The sequence below is a fragment of the Lepus europaeus genome, chromosome 5, assembly GCF_033115175.1.
Source record: "Lepus europaeus isolate LE1 chromosome 5, mLepTim1.pri, whole genome shotgun sequence".
NCBI lineage: Eukaryota > Metazoa > Chordata > Mammalia > Lagomorpha > Leporidae > Lepus > Lepus europaeus.
The window spans coordinates 41,353,578-41,375,638 of record NC_084831.1 but is presented as its reverse complement, the minus strand read 5'-3'; the positions used below and the strand labels follow the sequence as shown (position 1 = coordinate 41,375,638).

General features: G+C 37.5%; 1 protein-coding gene across 1 annotated transcript in view; it reads left to right on the top strand.

The window, feature by feature from the left end:
* The first annotated feature begins 10,259 nt into the window (after nt 1–10,259).
* AGBL4 (AGBL carboxypeptidase 4) overlaps nt 10,260–22,061 on the top strand; it is a 1,345,014-nt gene continuing 1,333,212 nt past the window's right edge. Inside the window, exons 1-2 of the mRNA XM_062190079.1 lie at nt 10,260–10,269; nt 10,838–10,960. Of these exons, the coding sequence (XP_062046063.1) occupies nt 10,260–10,269; nt 10,838–10,960 (133 nt within the window). The remainder of the gene's footprint in view (nt 10,270–10,837; nt 10,961–22,061) is intronic.

Sequence of the window (22,061 nt, the reverse complement as noted above, 5' to 3'; positions counted from 1 at the left end):
TGGCCTACCATCTTTGCTTATGAAGATTGTTTGAATCTTGAATATGACATCTATACTCATGGCTAGCCTCCTATCTTTGAAACATTTGAAAAAATTATGAAATAAACATTGGGGCTGGCATTGTGGCATAGTGGCTAAAGGTGCTATCTGCAGTGCCAGCATCCCATATGGGTGCTGGTTCAAGTCCCGGAAGCTCTACTTCTAACCCAGCTCTCTGCTATGGCCTGGGAAAGCAGTGGAGGATGACCCAAGACCTTGGGCCCCTCCACCAGCGAGGGAGACCCAATGAAGCTCCTGGCTCCTCGCTTCCTATCAACACAGCTCCAGCTGTTGCAGTCTTCTGACGATTGAACCAGCAGATGGAAGATCCCTCCCTCCCTCTCCTCTCTCTCTCTTGCTCTGCCTCTCTGTAACTCTGCCTTTCAAATAAATAAATAAATCTAAAAAGAAATAAACGTTTATTTTTCCTAAGTCTTTTTTTCTTTTTCTTTTTCTTTCTTTCTTTCGTTTTTTTTTTTCTTTTATTTAATGAATATAAATTTCCAAAGTACAGCTTATGGGTTACAATGGCTTCCCCCTCCCAAAATTTCCCTCCCGCCCGCAACCCTCCCCTTTCCCGCTCCCTCTCCCCTTCCAACCACATCATGATTCATTTTCAATTCTCTTTATATACAGAAGATCAGTTTAGTATATATTAGGTAACGATTTCAACAGTTTGCCGCCATATAGCAACACATAGTGAAAAAAAAATACTGTTGGAGTACTAGTTATAGCATTAAATAAGAGTGTACAGCACATTAAAGAGAGATCCTACATAATATTTTTTTAAAAAAAATTAATTAATTTTCTATGCCATTTCCAATTTAACACCAGGGGTTTTTTTTTTTTTTTCATTTCCAATTATCTTTATATACAGAAGATCGATTCAGTATATAATTAGTAAAGATCACATCAGTTTGTACCCATGCAGAAACACAAAGTGTAAAAATTACTGTTTCAGTACTAGTTATAGCATCACTGCACATTAGATAACACATTAAGGACAGATCCCACATGGGATGTAAGTACACAGTGACTCCTGTTGCTGACTTAACAGCAGTAAGAAACAATGAAACCCAGTCATTTGCAACAAGATGGAGGAATCTGGAAAACATCATGCTGAGTGAATTAAGCCAGTCCCAAAGAGACAAATTTCATTTGTTTTCCCTGATCGGCGACAACTGAGCACCAAAGGGGAAACCTGTGGAAGTGAAATGGACACTATAAGAAACAATGACCTGATCAGCTCTTGTCCTGGCTCTAGATGTACAATGTAATACTTTATCCTTTTTAGTATTTGTTGTTGTTGTTCTAGTACTAGTGGTTGAACTCTGTAATTAACACACAATTATTCTTAGGTGTTTAAATTTTAACTGAAAAGTGATCCCTGTTAAATTTCAGAGTGGAAAAAGAGAGGGAGGAGATGTACAATTTGGGACATGCACAATCAGACTTGCCCCAAATGATGGAGTTAGAAATGTGCCAGGGGATTCCAATACAATCCCATCAAGGTGGCATGTACCAATGCCATCTCACTAGTCCAAGTGATTAATTTCAGTTCACAACTGATGGCTCTGATAGGTCTAAGAGTCAAAGGGATCACACAAACAAGACTAGTGTCTGCTAATACTAACTGATAGAATCAAAAAGGGAGAGAAGGATCCAACATGGGAAGAGGGATACACAGCAGACTCATAGAATGGCAGGCGTCCTAAACAACACTCTGGCCTCAGAATCAGCCCTTAAGGCATTCGGATCTGGCTGAAGAGCCCATGAGAGTATTGTAGGCATGGAAAGCCAAGACACCATGGAAAAGAAAAAAAAAAAGAAGACCTAAATGAAAGATCTCTGTGAGTGAGATCCCAGTGGAAAGAACGGGGCCATCAAAGAAGGAAGTACCTTTCTCTGAAGGGAGGAGAGAACTTCCACTTTGACTATGACCCTATCGGAATAAGATCAAAGTCAGCGAACTCTAAAGGCTTCCATAGCCCTGGCAACTCATGACTAGAGCCTAGGGAGATTATTTTTCCTAAGTCTTTATGAACATTTTGAATCTGAGTAATCAGTTATTACCAGGAAATATGGAGTTCTATATTGCCATGTTTGTAAGCTGCTTTTTAAAATTATCTTTTCTCTTATATTCACTTATCATTGATCTGTTTCTGAAAGAAATACGCTCCCAAGAATGAGACACAAGAATTTGGGGAATCACAACATCTGATTATTCAGTAAGCCTTGTGGAAGCATCTAATTTTTGTCTCTGTTTTCTGTTTCTACTGTTTTGTTTGTTTTTTTTTACTTCAGACCTTCATCATCTCTCATCTAGATGATTGCTTCACACTTCCAACTTCATTACTATACAATATCATCCCTGTCTAATCCAGAGGGATCTTTCTTGTACAAAGCAAATACAGTAACTTCGCTACATAAGATCTGTTGTTTAATTCAGTTGCTTATGTTTAATGTATATACTTCTTAATATACATATAAGGTTCTTCATCTGATTTTCTAGGATGCTCTCTTGAATATCTGGTCCTTTTATTTCAGGGCAACTTAACCTTTCTGGATTCTTAACTGCATACCTTTGTTTTCTTATTGGTTTCTACTAAAAACCCAGTTCCAGTATCACGTTACCATTTTTAAAAAAATCTTTTTGGGTTATTCCTCTACTATTCTGCAAGATAGGGATTTTATTACTTTTTACTTAGGTAACCATTCTAAACAATATGCATCTATATATAATTAGAAAATGTGAAACACTTTATTTCACTTGATTTCCACCTCCCCTATCTATACTCTTTGAAGGCTCTTCTAAATCTTTTGCATATTTGGATCTTTAGGACCTATCATAGTGACAACATAGAGTGGGTATCCAGTGAGTGCTGAGGGAGTTAAGGAAACCTACCAAAAACATTTGATAGGACACAATTTGGAGAACACTGTGCTGGAACTCTGAATACTGAATCTGGCAGAAATAGATTAGGCAAACCAGCCAGATGTTGTTTTTTAGAGTTCTGTTTTTAGCATGTAAATTAAAATTTCATTTAGAAGTACAAGTCTAATTTGGGAACCAGAATGCAGTTGTAGAGTTTGACAAGATTATATATGTAAATCTCCGAAGACTGATCTATGATCAAACCTTGAAACACCACAGTTTGTGAGGAAGGATAGTTTCCAAATCTGTGTGACAGTGAACCACCCTGTGCTCCTGTAGCCTCATGCCTACTGCATTCAGTTAATTACTTGGCCTGCTTTTCTCAAATCATCACTATAGAGGCAACTTTCTCCTTTTCTTTTTGGTAAAATGTATTGGGCTCCGAGTGCCAAGGCTAGAGTGTACTACTATCTTGTATCAAGTCCTTCAAGGATTTTTCATGTTTTTACTGCCTTGAGCAAAAAATCTGACCATAGGGGCCAGCATTGTGGTATAGCAGGTAAAGCTGTGACTCTGGTGTCCCATGGATGCTGGTTCATGTCCTAGAAACTCCACTTCCAAACCAGCTCCCTGCTGGTGGCCTGAGAAAGCAGTGGATGATAATGCACATGTTTAGGTCCCTGCTGCCCATGTGGGAGACCCAGATGAAGTTTCTGGTTCCTGGCTTTGGCTTGGTCCAGCCTTTGCCATTTAGGCTGTCTGAAAGGTGAGTCAGTGAATGTAGAATCGATATTCTTTTTCTCTCTCTCTAACTCTGAGCTTCAAAATGGACAAATAAATCTTTTAAAAAAAGTTGACCTTAGCATGTCATATAATGCCTTCCATGTTGTAGTTCCTGTATCTATCTCCAGACTATGCCTTGTTCTTCCATATATAAGCTTACTGGAGTACCTTTTTGAAGTTTTTTTTTTTTTTACCTTGCTGATTTTTACATGTATTTTAAAGTAGTTCAGGTGTCATCCCTTCCAGGAAGCCTTCTGCGAGGAAGATATAGATGCTGCTTTTCCGTTCCCCTCTGAGGGGTTCTACTGACTTGCATCTCCTTCTGATTTCACTTTGAATAGGAACTTTTTAAATTTAAATTTACATTTCCAGAACTTAGCATAGTGAGCACCTAGTAGTCATAAATATTTGTTAAATGAACTAATAACTCCATAGTCTTATCCCAGGAGGTAATTTGAAAAATTACGTCTAGTTAGTATAATTGGAAGAATATACATTTGAGAAATTCTTTTTTAAGTGATATTTATTGAAATTTCTCTTTGCCAGGAAATTTTAATTCTGTAGTGAATGTAGCTAGTACATAAATGGAAAGTTAGTGTTCAAGAGATTGGGAAGTGGGCATTAAGGCATATGCAATTATATGTAATACAGGATAGAAAAAAAATTAAGTAGAGTCCTATGTAAGTCCAAGGGAGGGAGATAATTTACTGCAGAATGTTGAGAAATTGGATGCAATCTGTTTCTTTCAATGAGAGTGGACCAGCCATCTCTTTTGATCAGCTGTCAGATGAAAAGAATGAAATTCAAGAGCATAACTTACTGAACTGTGCTCATCTTTGGTCATATACCCCCAAAGCAAAAATTCAGTCTTGCATCTATATTTCCTAAACCCCCATATTACCAACTATACTATCTGTACTGAATCTTCCCTTGCAGAAATATAACTTTTTTTCATTATATATATATATTCATTATATATATATATTTTACATGTATATATATATATATATATAAGTATAGTCATTAACTAGATGGGCAGCATTTTGAGAAAGTATCATTTGCATTTTTTATGCTTTTATTGAATGATGGATTTATTTATAGCTTATGTTTCTTATACACTCCCCTTAGTTATGGGCCTGAATATAATACATATTTAGTAATTGAAACATCCTATTATTGATTGTGCCTTAACAAACCTGAATCATAGGACCAGTGTTGTAGTGTAGCAATTAATAGCCGCTGCCTGCAATGCTAGCATCCCATGTGGGTGCTGCCTAATATTCCTGGCTGCTTCCCTCCTATCCACCTCCATGCTAATGGTCTGGGAAAAGCAGCAGAAGATGGCCCAAGTACTTGTAAGCCCCTGCTACCCATGAGGGAGACCTGGAAGAAGCTCCTGGATCCTGGCTTTGGCCTGGCCCAGTCTCTGCCATTGCAGCCATCTGGGGAGTGAACCAGCAGATGTAAAATTCCCTTTCTCTCTCTCTCTTGCTGTGTGTGTGTCTCACTTTCAAATCAATCAATCAATCGATCAATCAATCAGTCATAGAAAACCCTGTGAATCCCTTGTGTTTTTGATATATGTGCCTTTGGAGAATTAGGGTATGTGTATTTGGGAAATTATTCCTTAAATTGTTTTTCTTTTTCTGTGAGAACTTGCAGTATATCTTATAAATATATTTGCAAATATATTTTTTCCACAAATGTGGAAAGATGTGAAATTCTGGGAAGATGTGTGATGGGTACCAGTTCACTGAGATTTCACCCTTGAATGAATGGGTTCTTTTTTCTAAAATGTTTTCAAGTAGAACGTTTGGATTTATTTCCATGACTTCTTAGTGGCTTCTTTGTGGGTTAAGTGTCATCTTCAAGGTAATTTTCTCTCAAAATTGTGAAGCTCTGGATATACAATTTTATGATGGAACTTTTGACAGACCCCTTTAACTGCATGTCATTTATACATAGAGGTAATTTGTTTACACTTTTAAAGTGTCTTTGTGAGGTGGAATATATTTTCTATATCAATATCAATTTTAATTAACGTGATGTTTTTTGCATTGTTGATCAATATAAGTTGCTCATAACTTATGTGTGAGGTACTATTAAAAAAACAAAACAAGTTGAGCTTTTGTCACATCCATCTGCATAACCCATTTAAATGTCAAAACTTATACACATCCCTAAAGTCTATTTCTAGATGTCTCAGCAGGTCTATTTATCAGAGTGAATTAAGATATAATTATCATATTACTTCACCAGATACTTGCTACATCTATGGATGCTCATATACATTTTTTCTTTGTTCCCTGATGGCTAGTGGTATTGAATATTTGAGCAATTTTTCTTGTATTTTTTGACCATTTGTATTTCTTCATTACAGAATTGTTTATTGAAGTCCTTTGCCCCTTTTTCAACTGCATGTTTTGGTTGGTGTTTTAAGTTTCTGGTGTATTAGTGATACTATTTCTTTATTGATAGGTGGTTTGCAAATATTTTTTTCCCATTTTGTTGAATATCTGTTCACTCTATTGATCATTTCGTTTGCTGTGCGAAAGCTTCTCAGTTTGATATAGTCCTGTTTGTTTAGTTTTTACTTTTGTTGCCTATGCTTTGAAGATCTTGCCCAGTAAGTCATCCTCTACACCAATATTTTGGAGGTTTCCTGTACATCTTCTTCTAGTAACTTTATAGTCTCAGTCTTAAACTTAGGTCTTTGATCCATCTTGAGTTGATTTTTGTATATGATGACATGTATGGTTCTAATACATTCTTCTACATACATACATCCAATTTTGCCAGCTGAACAATTTGAAGAGATCATCTTAACTCCATTGTATGGTCTGAGCACTTTTGGCAAAAATCAGGTGGCTGTGGACCAGCATTGTGGCACAGCAGGTTAAAGCTCTGGCCTTCAGTGCAGGCATCCCATATGGGCACTTGAGTCCTGGCTGCTCCATATCTTCTCAAGCTCAAGCAGAGCTCATCCTCAAGCAGAGGATGGCCGAAGTTCTTGAGCCCCTGAACTCATGTGGCAGACTGGGAGGAAGCTCCTGACTCCTGGCTTTGAATCAGCTTAGTTCTGGCCATTGTGGCCATTTGGGGAGTGAACCAGTAGATGGAAGATATCTCTCTCTCTCTCTCTCTCTCTCTCTCTTTCTCTCTCTCTCTCTGTGTGTGTGTGTGTATGTGTGTCTACATCTCTCTTTCAAATAAATAAAATCTTTAATAAAATCAGTTGGCTTTATGTATGAGAATTAAATTCTTGGCTTTCTATTATGTTCCATTGATGTATGTTTCAGTTTCATATGCCAGTACCATTCTGTTTTAATTACCATAGCTTTGTTGTCTGCTTTGAAGTCAGGTATTGTGTCTCCACCTTGGTTTTTCTTGTACAGGATTGCTTTGGTTATTCTGTGGCTTTTGTGACTCCAAATGAATTTTAGGATTGCTTTTTCTAATTCTGTTAAGAATGTCACTGTCACTGGTGTTTTGATAGGCATTGCAGTGAATCTATAGATTGCTTTAGGTAGTATAGACATTCTAACGATATTGATTCTTTCAATTCATGAAAAAGGAAGAGAGAACTTCCACTTTGACTATGACCCTATCGGAATAAGATCAAAGTCAGCGAACTCTAAAGGCTTCCATAGCCATGGCAACTCATGACTAGAGCCTAGGGAGATTGCTGACGCCATGAACAGGAGTGTCAGATTGTTAAGTCAGCAACAGGAGTCACTGTGTACTTATACCCCATGTGGGATCTGTCCTTAATGTGTTGTCTAATGTGAAGTGATGCTATAACTAGTACTGAAACAGTATTTTTATACTTTGTGTTTCTGTGTGGGTACAAACTGATGAGGTCTTTACTAATTATATAATGAATTGATCTTCTGTATATAAAGAGAATTGGAAATGAAAAAAAACAACCTGGTGTTAAATTGGAAATGGCATAGAAAATTAATTAATTTAAAAAAAAAACTATTATGTAGGATCTCTGTCTTTAATGTGCTGTACATTGTTATTTAATGCTATAATTAGTACTCCAATGGTAGTTTTTTCACTTTATGTTGCTATAAGGGCAAACTGTTGAAATCTTTACCTAATATGTACTAAACTGATCTTCTGTACATAAAGAGAATTGAAAATGAATCTTTATGTGAATGGAAGGGGAAAGGGAGCGGGAAAGGGGAGGGTTGCGGGTGGGAGGGAAGTTATGGGAGGGGGGAAGCCATTGTAATCCATAAGCTGTACTTTGGAAATTTATATTCATTAAATAAAAGTTTAATAAAAAAAGAAAGAAAAAGGAATATCTTTCTCTTTTTTGTGTGTCATTGATGATTTCTTTCATCAATATTTCATCATTTTATGTATAGATCTTTCATTTCTTTGGATAAATTTCTAGATATTTGGTTTTTTTGTCACCTTTGTGAGTGGGGTTTCTTTCTTGATTTAGTATACAAGAAACCTACTGTTTTTGTATTTGTTTGTTTTGTAACTTGCAACTTTTCTGAATTGGTTTTCAATTCTAACAGCTTTTGGGTGGATAGTTTAAGTTTTTCCATATCCAACATCTTGCAAACTGCAAACAAGGATAATTTAACTTTCTCTTTTCCATTTTTGATGCCCTTATTTCTTCCTCCTCCCTAATTGCTTTTGCTAAATCTTCCAGTACTATATTGAATAAGAGTAGCCACAGATACATGAAAAATGCTCAGGATCATTATCCATCATGAAATTCAAGTAAAAGCCAAAATGAGGTTTCCCCTCATGCCAGTTGGAATGGCTTTCATACAGAAATCAAGAAACAGCAAACATTGGCAAGGATGTGAAGAAAGAGATACTCCAATCTACATTGGTGAGAATGTAAACTGATGCAGCCCCTGTGGAAGACAGTATGGAAATACCTCAGAAATCCAAATATAGATGCACCGTATGACCCAGACATCTCACTGCTAGGAATTTACCCAAAGAAATTGAAATCAGCATATGAAAAAATGATTTTTACCCCCCATGTTTATTGCAACTCAATTCACAATAGATAATATGTGAAATCGACCCAGATGTCCATTAATTTAAGACTAAATTAAGAAATTATGGTGTATGTACTCTATGGAATACTATGCAGCGGGGAAAATGAAATCCTGTTCTTTGCGACAAAATGATGCAACTGGAAACCATTATACTTAGTGAAATAAACCAGCCCCCAAAAGACAAATACCATATGTTTTCACTGATCTGTGGTAACTAAGAGAGTACTGAAAAGCTATTCCATAGGAGTGAAATTGGTACTTTGAGATGTGATGATTTTTAATAGACCTTGTCTCAACTGTTGAGGAACAGTGTTTTTCATTCTTCATACTATTTGTTGAACTCTTTACATCATGTAGGGTTAATTTTATGAGTATAAACTTAACTGAAAATAATAATATATTTTTGAAAAAATAAGAATGGGAATAGGAGAGGGAGATGGAAAAAGTATGGGAGTGCTGGTGGGAGGGAGAATAGAGTAGGAAGAATCACTGTGTTCCTAAATTTTTGTGTGTAAAATGCATGAAGTTTGTATACCTCAATAATTTTTTGAAGTGCAAAAAAAAATAAATAAAAATTTTTAGAAGAGTGGTGAAAGTGGACATCTTTGTCTTATTCGAGGTCTGAGGGGAAATTATTTCATCTTTTCCCTGTTCAGTATGATATTGGCTTTGGTTTGTGATATATAACCTTCATTATTTTGTGGAATATTCTTTCTATACATATTTTGTGGAGGGTTTTTATCATGAAGGGGTGTTGAATTTTATCAAATGCTTTCTTTGCATCTATTGAAGTGACCATATCATTTTTGTGCATTTTATTGATGTGATTTATTACATTTGTTTATTTGTAATTGTTGAACCAGCCTTGCATTTCTGGGATAAATCACACTTGATCTTGATGTATGTTCTTCTTGATATGGTTTTAATTTGCTTGTATTTTGTTGAGAATATTTGCATCTATGTTCATTAAGGATATAGGTCTATAGTTTTCTTTTCATGCTGTGTCTTTGTATCATTTTGTTATCAAAGTGATGCTGGCCTCATAAAATAGTTTGGGAGAGTTCTAGCCTGTTCAATATTTTGGAATAGTTTGGAGACTATTGGACTTACTCTTTCTATGAATGTTTTGTAGAATTCAGTTGTTAAGGCATCAGGTCCTGGAGTTCCTTTGATGGAAATGGAGCATCTGGGACTCAAACGTGCACCCATATGGGACACCAGTGCTGCAGAGCCACAGTGCTGGCCCCTACTGAATTAATTTCTTAATTTTGATTTTTTGATGGAATCTTTACACATTTTATGTAAATAATAAAATAATATTGTATACAAAAAAGAGATAATTTTACCTTCTCCTTTCTTATTTGGATGCAACTTAGGTTTTTTTCTTGCTTTTACTTTGGCTAATAGTTGATGCAATTTGATTTTTTAATATCTTTTGGATTTCTGTAATAATGTAAATTTTTATATCAAATTTGGGGGCCAGTGCTGTGGCATAGTAGGCTAAGCCTCTGCATGCAGTGTGAACATCCCAAATGGGCACTGGTTTGTGTCCTGATTTTTCCTCTTATGACCCAGCTCTCTACTATGGCCTGGGTAAGCAGTGAAAGATGCCCCAAGTGCTTGGGCCACTGTACTTGCATGGGAGACCCAGAAGAGACTCCTGTCTCCTGGCTTCTGATTGGTTCAGCTCTGGTTGTTTTGACCATTTGGAAAGTGAACCAGTGGATGGAAAACCTTTATCTCTGTCTCTCCCTTTCTCTGTCTGTAACTCTTCCTCTCAAATAAATAAAATCTTAAATTTGTGTTCATAGCATAACTTTGGAAGAGAATTTTTCATTCTCTTTATGGATGAGAGGAACTGAGTTTTAGATATTATGTTGATATCTTTGAAACACTTTAGAATTTGTATGATGTAGAGGTGATATTTGAGCGTAGTTTTCTGATTGTAAAATGTATTCTCTTTCCATTATGTCACAATATTTAGTTAATTTCTCTTTCTCTAGGTAAGAATTCAGTGACTGGGAAAGGGAGTAAGTTAACAATAATGATCTTATAGATTTTTATTGCTAAATATACTTTTATTTCTGTTTAAGTATACAATTTTTTATAGGCAGTGATTTGGGAAATGATGATGCTATCGGAGGGAATGTCAGCAAACATGCAGTACTTCCAGTTGGATACTGTGGACAGCCGAAGAAAGGACATCTTGTCTTTGATGCTTGCTTTGAGAGTGGTGAGTATATTAAATGCTTTTTTACCTATGATCATATCTGGTGAAGCTCTTTTCAGAATACAATTTCATCAATGTGGTTCAACCTGTTTATTTAATATTTTACCATCATGGAAAAATTATTTTGCTGTAATTTGCTTAGAAATACTGAATTTTTGTTGGTATAAATGATTAAAACTATAATTAATAGTAATAATGAATATTTGTATAGCACTTTGTATTTTACAGGGTACTTTCTGAAGTCTTATTCATTTTGGGATAGAAATGGCATGACTTAGACTGTATTATATATTATTATTTATTGAATTTCTACTATCCCTGGTTCTGTATGACTTGCACACAGAACTTTGTCTTTGGGAAAGAGGGGGCTTCTGTATAAAAATATGACAATGGAAGAGATTCAAGTGGGTAACAACCAAAGACTACAGGTAATAATGCCTTATAATTTACAAATTCTAGTAATATTCTGAGATCAGGGCTTCATTATACATTTCAATTCAGCAGGAGTTAGAACTCTTCATGCTGTGAACCTCTACTCTAAAAAGCTCATTCTTAGAAAAGTTCATAAAAGACAGGGTGAGGATAGTAACCAATGATCCTAAGAGTGGCATTAACCAGGTCTGAACAATTATACAGCATTAAGTGGGGAAGAGGATCATCAGTACACACAGGTTGAGAATAGAGCCATTGGAGGTAGAGTAGAGGTTATGATTACGAAAGAATAAGGCCCAAGTATGCTAGACAGGGTCTAGAATAAAGGACAGAGTCATTATTAGAGGAGCTAAGAAAGGTGCTGTCTAAGCTACAATTAAGTTTTCTGATGGAGAGGCAAATAGAACCTGACAGAAGGGGCTTGATAATAATCTGGTGGGCTTTAGGCCTTGTAAGTTAAGAGGCCCAGACCTATCTATCCCTTCACACGGGGTACATCCTAAGGGAGGTGTGAACCTCCTAGGGGAAGGCACTTTGTTGACTTTCATTACTTAGCTGGCCTGGGAGGAGAGCTGGCTAGGTAAAGACAGGTGGCATCTCTAACAAGAAATTTACAGTTCTGCCTTCAATGTTGCTGACCCTACGTGGCCGTCCCCTCAGCTGCAGTGGTCACTTTGGAAGCTGGGCTGAGTGAAGGGCTTTTCAGCTTAGAGCCAATAAGATCTGTGGCTCTGACCTGGGCATCCTTCGACTCCAGGGCAGGTCCATTTCCAGTGATCCAACTCTTGGCAGAGCTGCCAGGGCTCTTCACAAGTTGACTTCTGCTGAAGCCCATGCTTACCACATTGAAAGCCACTGCAGTAGACTGGCCTGTTGGGTCTCCTTGAGGGCAGATCACTGTACAGATCAGCCGTTTACAGGCCTGCCACCCATTGCTTCTGATGCCTAGCAACAACAGGAGTCACTGTGCACTTGCTCCTCATGTGGGATCTCTGTCCTTAATGTGCTGTACATTGTGATTTAATGCTATAACTAGTACTCAAACAGTATGTTTCACTTTGTGTTTCTATGTGGGTTCAAACTGTTGAAAGCTTTAGTTAATGTATACTAAATTGTTCTTCTGTATATAAAGAGAATTGAAAATGAATCTCGATATGAATGGAAGGGGAGAGGGAGCGGGAAAGGGGAGGGTTGTGGGTGTGAGGGAAGTTATGGGAGGGGGAAGCCATTGTAATCCATAAGCTGTACATTGGAAATTTATATTCATTAAATAAAAGTTAAAAAATAAATTAAAAAAATTTAAAAAGCTCATACTAGGTGCTCAGAATATGTTGAAAATAAAAATGAGAAAGGTAAACATTATTTCACAAATAATTGTTTTGGTTGTGAATTTTGTGTGTGTTTGTGTGTGTGTTTGTATGTGTGTGTGTGTCTCAAGGGAGGTACATGTATCAGTTATTTGACAGTTGAGTCCAAAGAGCATTGATTGATTATTCGAAAATAATCTGATTATGCAAAATTTTCTCTATCATTAGGCCACATTGTATTAGTTTGATAGTACTGATACTACAAAGAATCACAAACTATACTAAGTAAAAATTTCAACAGACTGCACCCACACAGATACACAAAGTATAGAGTACTGTTTGAGTAGTAGTTTCACTATTAATTCACAACACATTAAGGACAGAGAGTCTACATGGGGAGTAGGTGCATAGTGACTCCCATTGTTGATTTAACAATTGAAACTCTTATTTATGATGTCAGTAATTACCCGAGGCTCTTGTCATGAGCTGCCAAGGCTATGGAAGCCTCTTGAGTTCACCAACTCTGATCTTATTTAGACTATGCCATAGTCAAAGTGGAAGTTCTCTCCTCCAATCAGAGAAAGATACCGCCTTCTTAGATGGCCCATTCTTTCTGCTGGGATCTCACTCACAGAGATCTTTTATTTAGGTCATTTTTTTTTTTTTTTTGCGAAAGTGTCTTGGCTTTCCATGCTTGTGAAACTCTAATGGGCTTTTTAGGCAGACCGAATGCCTTAAGGGCTTATTCTGAGGCTAGAGTGTTGTTTAGGACATCTGTCATTCTATGAGTCTGCTGTGTATCCTGCTTCCCATGTTGGATCGTTCTTACTTTTAATTGTATCAGTTATTATTAGAAGACACTAGTCTTGTTTATGTGATCCCTTTGATACTTAATCCTATCATTAAGATCAATTATGAATTTAAACTGATCACTTTGATTAGTAAGATGGCATTGGTACATGCCACCTTGATGGGATTGAATTAGAATCCCCTGGCACATTTCTAGCTCTACCATTAAGGGTAAGTCCAAGTGAGCATGTGCTGGACTGCACATCTCCTCCCTCGCTTATTCCCACTCTTATATTTAACAGGGATCACTTTTCAATAATTTTAAACACCTAAGAATAATAGTGTGTCTTCCATGCTCATGGATTGGAAGAATAAATATCATCAAAATGTCCATTATCCCAAAAGCAATTTATAGATTCAATGTGATACCAATCAAAATACCAGACATTCTTCTCAAATCTAGAAAAAATGATACTGAAATTTATATGGAGGCACAGGAGAACTCGATTAGCAAAACCAATCTTGTACAACAAAACCAAGGCCAGAGGCATCATAAGATTTGAAGACATACTACAGGACAGCTGTAATCAAAACAGCATGGTACTGGTACAGAAACAGATGAATAGACCAATGGAACAGAATAGAAACACCAGAAATCAACCCAAACATCTACAGCCAACTCATATTTGATCAATGATCTAAAACCAATTTCTGGAGCAAGGACAGTCTATTCAACATATGGTGCTTGGAAAACTGGATTTCCACATGCAGAAGCATGAAGCAAGACCCCTACCTTACACCTTACACAAAAATCCACTCAACATGGATTAGAGATCTAAATCTAAGACCCGACACCATCAAATTATTAGAGAACATGGGAGAAACCCTATAAGATATAGGCACAGGGAAAGACTTCTTGGAAAAGATCTCAGAGGCACAGGCAGTCAAAGCCAAAATTAACAATTGGGATTACATCAAATTGAGAAGTTTCTGTACTGCCAAAAAAAAAAAAAAACAGGAAAGTGAAGAGGCAACAGACAGAATGGGAAAAATTATTTGCAAATTATACAACAGATAAAGGATTAATAGGCAGAATCTACAAAGAGATCAAGAAACTCCACAACAACAAAACAAACAACCCACTTAAGAGATGGGCCAAGGACCTCAATAGACATTTTTCAAAAGAGGAAATCCAAATGGCCAACAGACTCATGAAAAAATGTTCAGGATCACTAGCAATCAGGGAAATACAAATCAAAACCACAATGAGTTTTCACCTCACCCTGGTGAGAATGGCTCACATTCAGAAATCCACCAACAACAGATGCTGGCGAGGATGTGAGGAAAAAGGGACACTAACCCACTGTTGGTGGGAATGCAAACTGGTTAAGCCACTATGGAAGACAGTTTGAGATTTGTAATTCTCATCGTAGAGAGCTTTGTCGTCATTGGGTAATTTTATTCCAAGTTTGAGATTGCTCAGAATCCTGAATATAGACCTACCGCATGATCCAGCCAACCCTCTCCTTGAAATTTACCCAAAGGAAATTAATTTGGCAAATAAAAGAGCTGCCTGCACCTCGATGTTTATTGCAGCTCAATTCACAATAACTAAGACATGGACTCAACATAAATGCCCATCAACAGTAGACTGGATAAAGAAATTTTGGGATATGTACTCTAGAATACTACACGGCAGTAAAAAATGAAATCCAGTCATTTGCAACAAAATGGAGGAATCTGGAAAACATCATTCTGAGTGAAATAAGCCAGTCCCAAAGGGACAAATATCATATGTTCTCCCTGATCGGTGGCAACTAACTGAGCACCTAAAAGGTTGAGAAATGGATCTATGAGAAACAATGACTTGGTCAGCCCTTGTCCTGCCTGTCAAGGAACAACTTACTATTTTATTCCTTAGTATTTTTTTCTTCTGCTTAACACCATTGTTTGACATCATAATCAGGAAATGAATAATGCATATTTTACCAATAATGTACAAACAATTGATTCTGCAAGTTAGATGTTTAGTAGTAATGCATGAACTTTGCAGTATAGTGTGGTAGCTGGGAGTCAGGCTGTAGTTCAAATCCTGAGTTAAAAAATGAACCACAGTTTGTGCATGTGTGTATAATATTAACAACACATTACATAAATGTGATACATATTAATATATATTCCCTTATTAAAACCTTCAGCCACCCAAAATAATGATAATTTTAAAATGGGTGGTGATAAAAATCTTAAAAATGTGATGTTAGTACAAAGAAGACTTATCAAATTGGGATTTCCATGTCCCAGGCTCCATAAGGTTCTTCCCACATATTCACATTCCAACTTACTGGAGTCCATTGTGTCCTATTCATTGGCCTTAGGTAAATAGTAGACACTTTGTAAACTTGGTAGTTCAACTTGCATTGCTATTCAGCCTGTCAGAGGATGAGGTTCTGAATTTGATTTCTAGCAATTTTAGCGCTGTGGTTACAGGAGATAAAGGTCTTCTTCAGGCCATACATAGAAGCTCTCATATTTGTTGCTTAATCTGGCAGTTTGAATCCCTGAGATCATCCTTTTGTCCCACCACTTTGTCTAGTCACATTAGGAGGAATTGATGAAATTGTTACTTTTGCAAAAATATTTGGGAGCCAGTGCTGTGGCATAGTGGTAAAGCCGCCATCTGCAGTGCCGACATCCCATATGGGTACCAGTTCAAGTCCCGGCTGCTACGCTTTTGATCCAGCTCTCTGCTTTGGCCTGGGAAAGCAGTAGAAGATAGCCCACATTTTTGGGCCCTTGTACCCATGTGGGAGGCCTGGAAGAAGTTCCTGGCTCCTGGCTTCAGATCGGTGCAGTTCTGGCTGTTATGGCCTTCTGGAGAGTGAACCAGTGGATGAAAACATCTCTCTCTCTCTCTCTCTCTCTCTCTCTCTTTTTGACAGGCAGAGTTAGAGAGAGAAAGGTCTTCCTTCCATTGGTTCACCCCCCAAATGACTGCTATGGCCTGCGTGCTGCGCCAATCCGAAGCCAGGAGCCAGGTGCTTCCTCCTGGTCTCCCATGCGGGTGCAGGGCCCAAGCACTTGGACCATTCTCCACTGCCCTCCCGGGCCACAGCAGAGAGCTGGACTTGAAGAAGAGCAACTGGGACAGAATCTGGTGCCCCAACGGGAACTAGAACCTGGGGTGCGGGCCCTGCAGGCGGAGGATTAGCCTAGTGAGCTGTGGCACCGGCCTAACATCTCTCTTTCTCTGCCTCTCTGTAACTCTTTCTAACAGATAAATAAATCTTTTAAAAATTGTTTAGGTATGATATCCATAGTTACCCAACTCTTTGCTTTTCATATAAGTGACTGATTAGGGTTTTTTACTGCAGATATTTAGTATGTATCTATAAACAGTTCATGCCATGGATTACTAGCATTCTGTTACTGGAAATAGCATCTTTAACCACATCAGATATCTAGTTGTAAAAACCCCAGAACCAATTCAAAAAACTTAAAATTCTGTTTGAGAACTACTTTCTACACAAAACTCTGTATTAATTAGGGTTCTCCAGAGTCACATAAAAATATGTTAATTATGGGGAATTGACTCATGTAATTATTGAGGCTAAGAAGTCCCATGATCTCTCACCTGTAAACTGGAGATCCAGAAATGCCACTGATATAATTCCACACCAGGTCAGCCAGTGGTGTAAATCCTAGTCCAAGCATAGAAGACCAATGTCCCAGCTCAAGTTGGTAGACAGGAAGCAAAGTATGGTGCATTCCTCCTCCTACTTATTTATTCTATTCAGACCTTGGTGGGCTGAGTGATGTCCACTTGTATTGGAGAAGGCAATCTATTTTAGACTAAATCACTGATTCAAATGCTATACTCTTCAAGAAATGCTGTTACAGACACATCCAGAAATAAAATTTTATCTGCACATCACTTGGCTCTGTCAGATTGACATAACACAAAGTGGCTGGTATTGTGGTGCAGGTGGTTAAGCTGCTGCTTGTGAACTGGCATCTCATATGGGCACTAATTTGAGTCCCGCCTGCTGCAGTTCTGATTCAGCTCCCTGCTACAATGCCCGGGAAAGCAGTGTAAGATGGTCATAATCCTTGTGCTCATGTGCACCCACAGCGTAGATCCGAATGGAGTTCTAGACTGCTGGCTTTGACTTGGTCCAGCTCTTGCCATTGCGGTCATTTGATGTGTGAACCGGTGGATGGAAGATCCCTCTGTCTTTGTCTCTCTCTCTCTCTCTCTCTGTAACTCTGCCTTTCATATAAAAAAGTTAATTTTTTATAAAACCCACCACAAGGGAAATAGCAAACAAAATTCAGTTGGATGAATACATAAAATGCATGATATGAGGTCTTAGAAACTTCCTGTAGGTAGTCAAGAATTAATTGTGACTTTTCTGGCAGCTAGTATCATAAGAGAAAATATGCCAGGTACAAAATCTGACAGAAGTTCCTCCCATTGTGCTTCCTAAAGTGGACATTGAGGTATCTTGAACAGCATCTTCAACAATATCCTTGTGGTATTTACGACATTATGTTTCATAGTGTTGAAAGTTGTCACCTGCTTCAGTTTAGGCTGAGGTGGGAGGGATAATGTTAAAAGATGAAAAGCAATTCATCCATGAAATCAATTCACTTACCACTTAAAACAATTTGATAAATGCATCTTTAATCCCATCTAATTTAATTCAAGGATTTATTTTAGCTTATTTAAAACAAGGATGTCAGAGGGAGTTTCTCTGGTGTGCAACTTGGATCCACTGACACATTGCTGTGCTATGGTGTCAAGGATTCTGAGGGTGCATCCAGACTTACTGAGAAATAGTAAGATGATTAATTGATTCAATGAACTGGGACTATTGGTTCATGTGGATGAACTGTGCTATCTTTAGACAAGCCTTCATAGGTATTTTTGTTCCAGAGTTCTGGGGTATATGAAGTGCCTAGCACGTTGTTTTGCTCCTAGTTGGTGGATAATTACTCTATTTTTCTTGCAGGAAATAGGCCTGTGTTTCAAATAATAACTTTCTTATGAATCCATGATCTATTATATCACAGTTCTCTGTTTATAGATATTATTTCCCTTAGGAAAATAGCTACACTAGCCTAATCATATTTCTCTAGAGCTGCTTGACATGATATTTAACCTTCTGTTATTTTCTTTTTTCTTTTTTTTTTTAAAAATAAAAAGCTTTATTTATTTATTTGAAAGGTAGAGTTTACAGAACAAAAGTGAAGGAGAGAGAGAGAGAGAGAGATCTTCCACCTGTTGGTTCTTTCCCCAGATGGCTGCAATAGCTGTAGCTGGGCCAGTCCTAAGCCAGGAATCAGGAGCCAGGAGCTTCACGTGGGTCTCCCATGTGGATCCACGAGCCCAAGTACCTTGCCCATCCTCCACTGCTTTCCCAGGGAGCTGGATCAGAAGTGGAGCATCTGGCACTCTAACTGGCACAAACAAGGGATGTCTTACCTGCCCCACAACAACACCGGCCCCCACCTATCTGTTCTTATACCACAATGGAATTAATCTAGAAATAATCACATAGAAATAGTTAGAACATATCAAAAGAGCTAAAATTTAAGTTGTACACTTCTAAGTAATTCTAAGTAACACACAATTCAAAGAAGAAATATCAAGGGAAATTAAAAATATTTTGAACAAAATGCAAAATAAAACTTATGAAGCTTTGTGGGATGCAGAAAAAGCAGTATTTTCTTATACCAGAATATAACCTGCTTCAGAATAGAATTGGAGTCTGATTACTCTCTACTCTGCCATGGAACCAGGCAGAGTCGATATAAAATAAAGCACTAATTTTTTTTGTTGTTGAATGAAGTAATGTGAGCAACGGAAAGATGAGGAAAGAACTTTCAAGATAGCTTTGATAAAAAACCATGTATAATTGCTTGGCATTCAACATCTTTATAATTGAATCAAATCTTTCTACTTCTGTGAATGCCCTAGATATCTTTTCTCTACCTGGAAGTTCTTCTTAGGCAGGTTTGGGTGTCCCTAATTTATATTGACAATCATTCTTAGGATCTTCTATGATAGTCCTTATCACACTAGAGTCCTTTAATTGTCTATTTCTTTTCTTTACTAGTGTAAATTCCTTGAAGTCAAGGATGGTCTCTTACTAATTTTTGTTTTCTGTCACCTATGTACTATCAGTCAGATACGAATATCTCTATAAAGATGGGTATAAATGAGGGAGGATAGATAATCATCAAAATTGTAATAATATGGTTTTTCTTCTGCAGTCTGTTAATGTGGTGTATCACGATTGTTTTGCGAACGTTGAACCATCCCTGCATACCAGGGATAAATCCCACTTGGTCTGGGTGGATGATCTTTCTAATGTGTTGTTGCATTCTATTGGCCAGAATTTTATTGTGCAAGAGAGAAACGTCAGATTACTCTCAGAGGATCTCCAATTAGACTCGCAGCTGACTTCTCATCAGAAACCCTACAGGCTAGAAGGGAATGGCAAGATATAGCCCAGGTACTAAGAGAGAAAAACTGCCAGCCCAGAATATTATATCCTGCAAAGCTCTCATTTGTGAATGAAGGTGAAATAAAGACCTTTCATAGCAAACAGAAATTGAAAGAATTTGTTGCCACTCGTCCAGCCCTGCAAAAAATGCTTAAAGATGTGCTACACATAGAAACACAGAAACATGGCCATCAATATGAAAGAAGGTAAAGGAAGGAAACCTACCAATAAAAGATCATGGGTATAGAAGAAACATTCCTCAATATAATCAAAGCAATTTATGAAAAACACACGGCCAGCATCCTATTGAATGGGGAAAAATTGGAAGCATTTCCACTGAGATCTGGTATCAGACAGGGATGACCACTCTCACCAATGCTATTCAACATAATTCTGAAGTTTTAACCAGATCCATCAGGCAAGAAAAAGAAATTAAAGGGATACAAATTGGGAAGGAAGACGTCAAACTATCCCTCTTTGCAGATGATATGATTCTTTATCTAGGGGACCCAAAGAACTCTACTAAGAGAATATTGGAACTCATAGAAGAGTTTGGCAAAGTAACAGGATATAAAATAAATGCAGAAAAATCAACAGCATTTGTATACACAGGCAATGCCATGGCTGAGGAAGAACTTCTAAGATCAATCCCATTCACAATAGCTACAAAAACAATCAAATACCTTGGAATAAAATTAACCAATGACGACAAAGATCTCTATGATGAGAATTACAAAATCTTAAAGAAAGAAATAGAAGAGGATACCAAAAAATGGAAAAAATCTTCCATGCTCATGGATTGGAAGAATCAACATCATCAAAATGTCCATTCTCCCAAAAGCAATTTATAGATTCAATGCAATACCAATCAAGATACTGAAGACATTCTTCTCAGATCTAGAAAAAATGATGCTGAAATTCATATGGAGACACAGAAGACCTCAAATAACTAAAGCAATCTTGTACAACAAAAACAAAGCCGGAGGCATCACAGTACCAGATTTCAGGACATACTACAGGGCAGTTTTTATCAAAACAGCATGGTACTGGTACAGAAACAGATGGATAGACCAATGGAACAGAATAGAAACACCAGAAATCAATCCAAACATCTACAGCCAACTCATATTTGATCAAGGATCCAAAACCAATTCCTGGAACAAGAACAGTCTATTCAATAAATGGTTCTGGAAAACTGGATTTCCACATGCAGAATCATGAAGCAAGACCCCCTAAGTGACACCTTACACAAAAATCCACTCAACATGGACTAAAGACCTAAATCTATGACCCTACACCATCAAATTATTAGAGAACACTGGAGAAACCCTGCAAGATATTGGCACCAGCAAAGACTTCCTGGAAAAGACCCTGGCGGCACAGGCAGTCAAAGCCAAAATTAACAATTGGGATTGTATCAAATTGAGAAGTTTCTGTACTGCAAAAGAAACAGTCAGGAAAGTGAAGAGGCAACAGACAGAATGGGAAAAAATATTTGCAAACTATGCAACCGATAAAGGATTAATAACCAGAATCTACAAAGTGATCAAGAAACTCCACAACAACAAAACAAACAACCCACTTAAGAGATGGGCCAAGGACCTCAATAGACATTTTTCAAAAGAGAAAATCCAAATGGCCAATAGACTCATGAAAAAATGTTCAGGATCACTAGCAATCAGGGAAATGCAAATCAAAAGCACAATGAGTTTTCACCTCACCCTGGTGAGAATGGCACACATTCAGAAATCCACCAACAACAGATGCTGGCGAGGATGTGAGGAAAAAGGGACACTAACCCACTGTTGGTGGGAATGCAAACTGGTTAAGCCACTATGGAAGTCAGTCTGGAGATTCCTCAGAAACCTGAATATAACCCTACCATGCAACCCAGCCATCCCACTCCTTGAAATTTACCCAAAGGAAATTAAATTGGCAAACAAAAAAGCGGTCTGTACCTCAATGTTTATTGCAGCTTAATTCATAATAGCTAAGACATGGAATCAACCCAAATGCCCATCAACAGTAGACTGGATAAAGAAATTTTGGGATGTGTACTCTATAGAATAC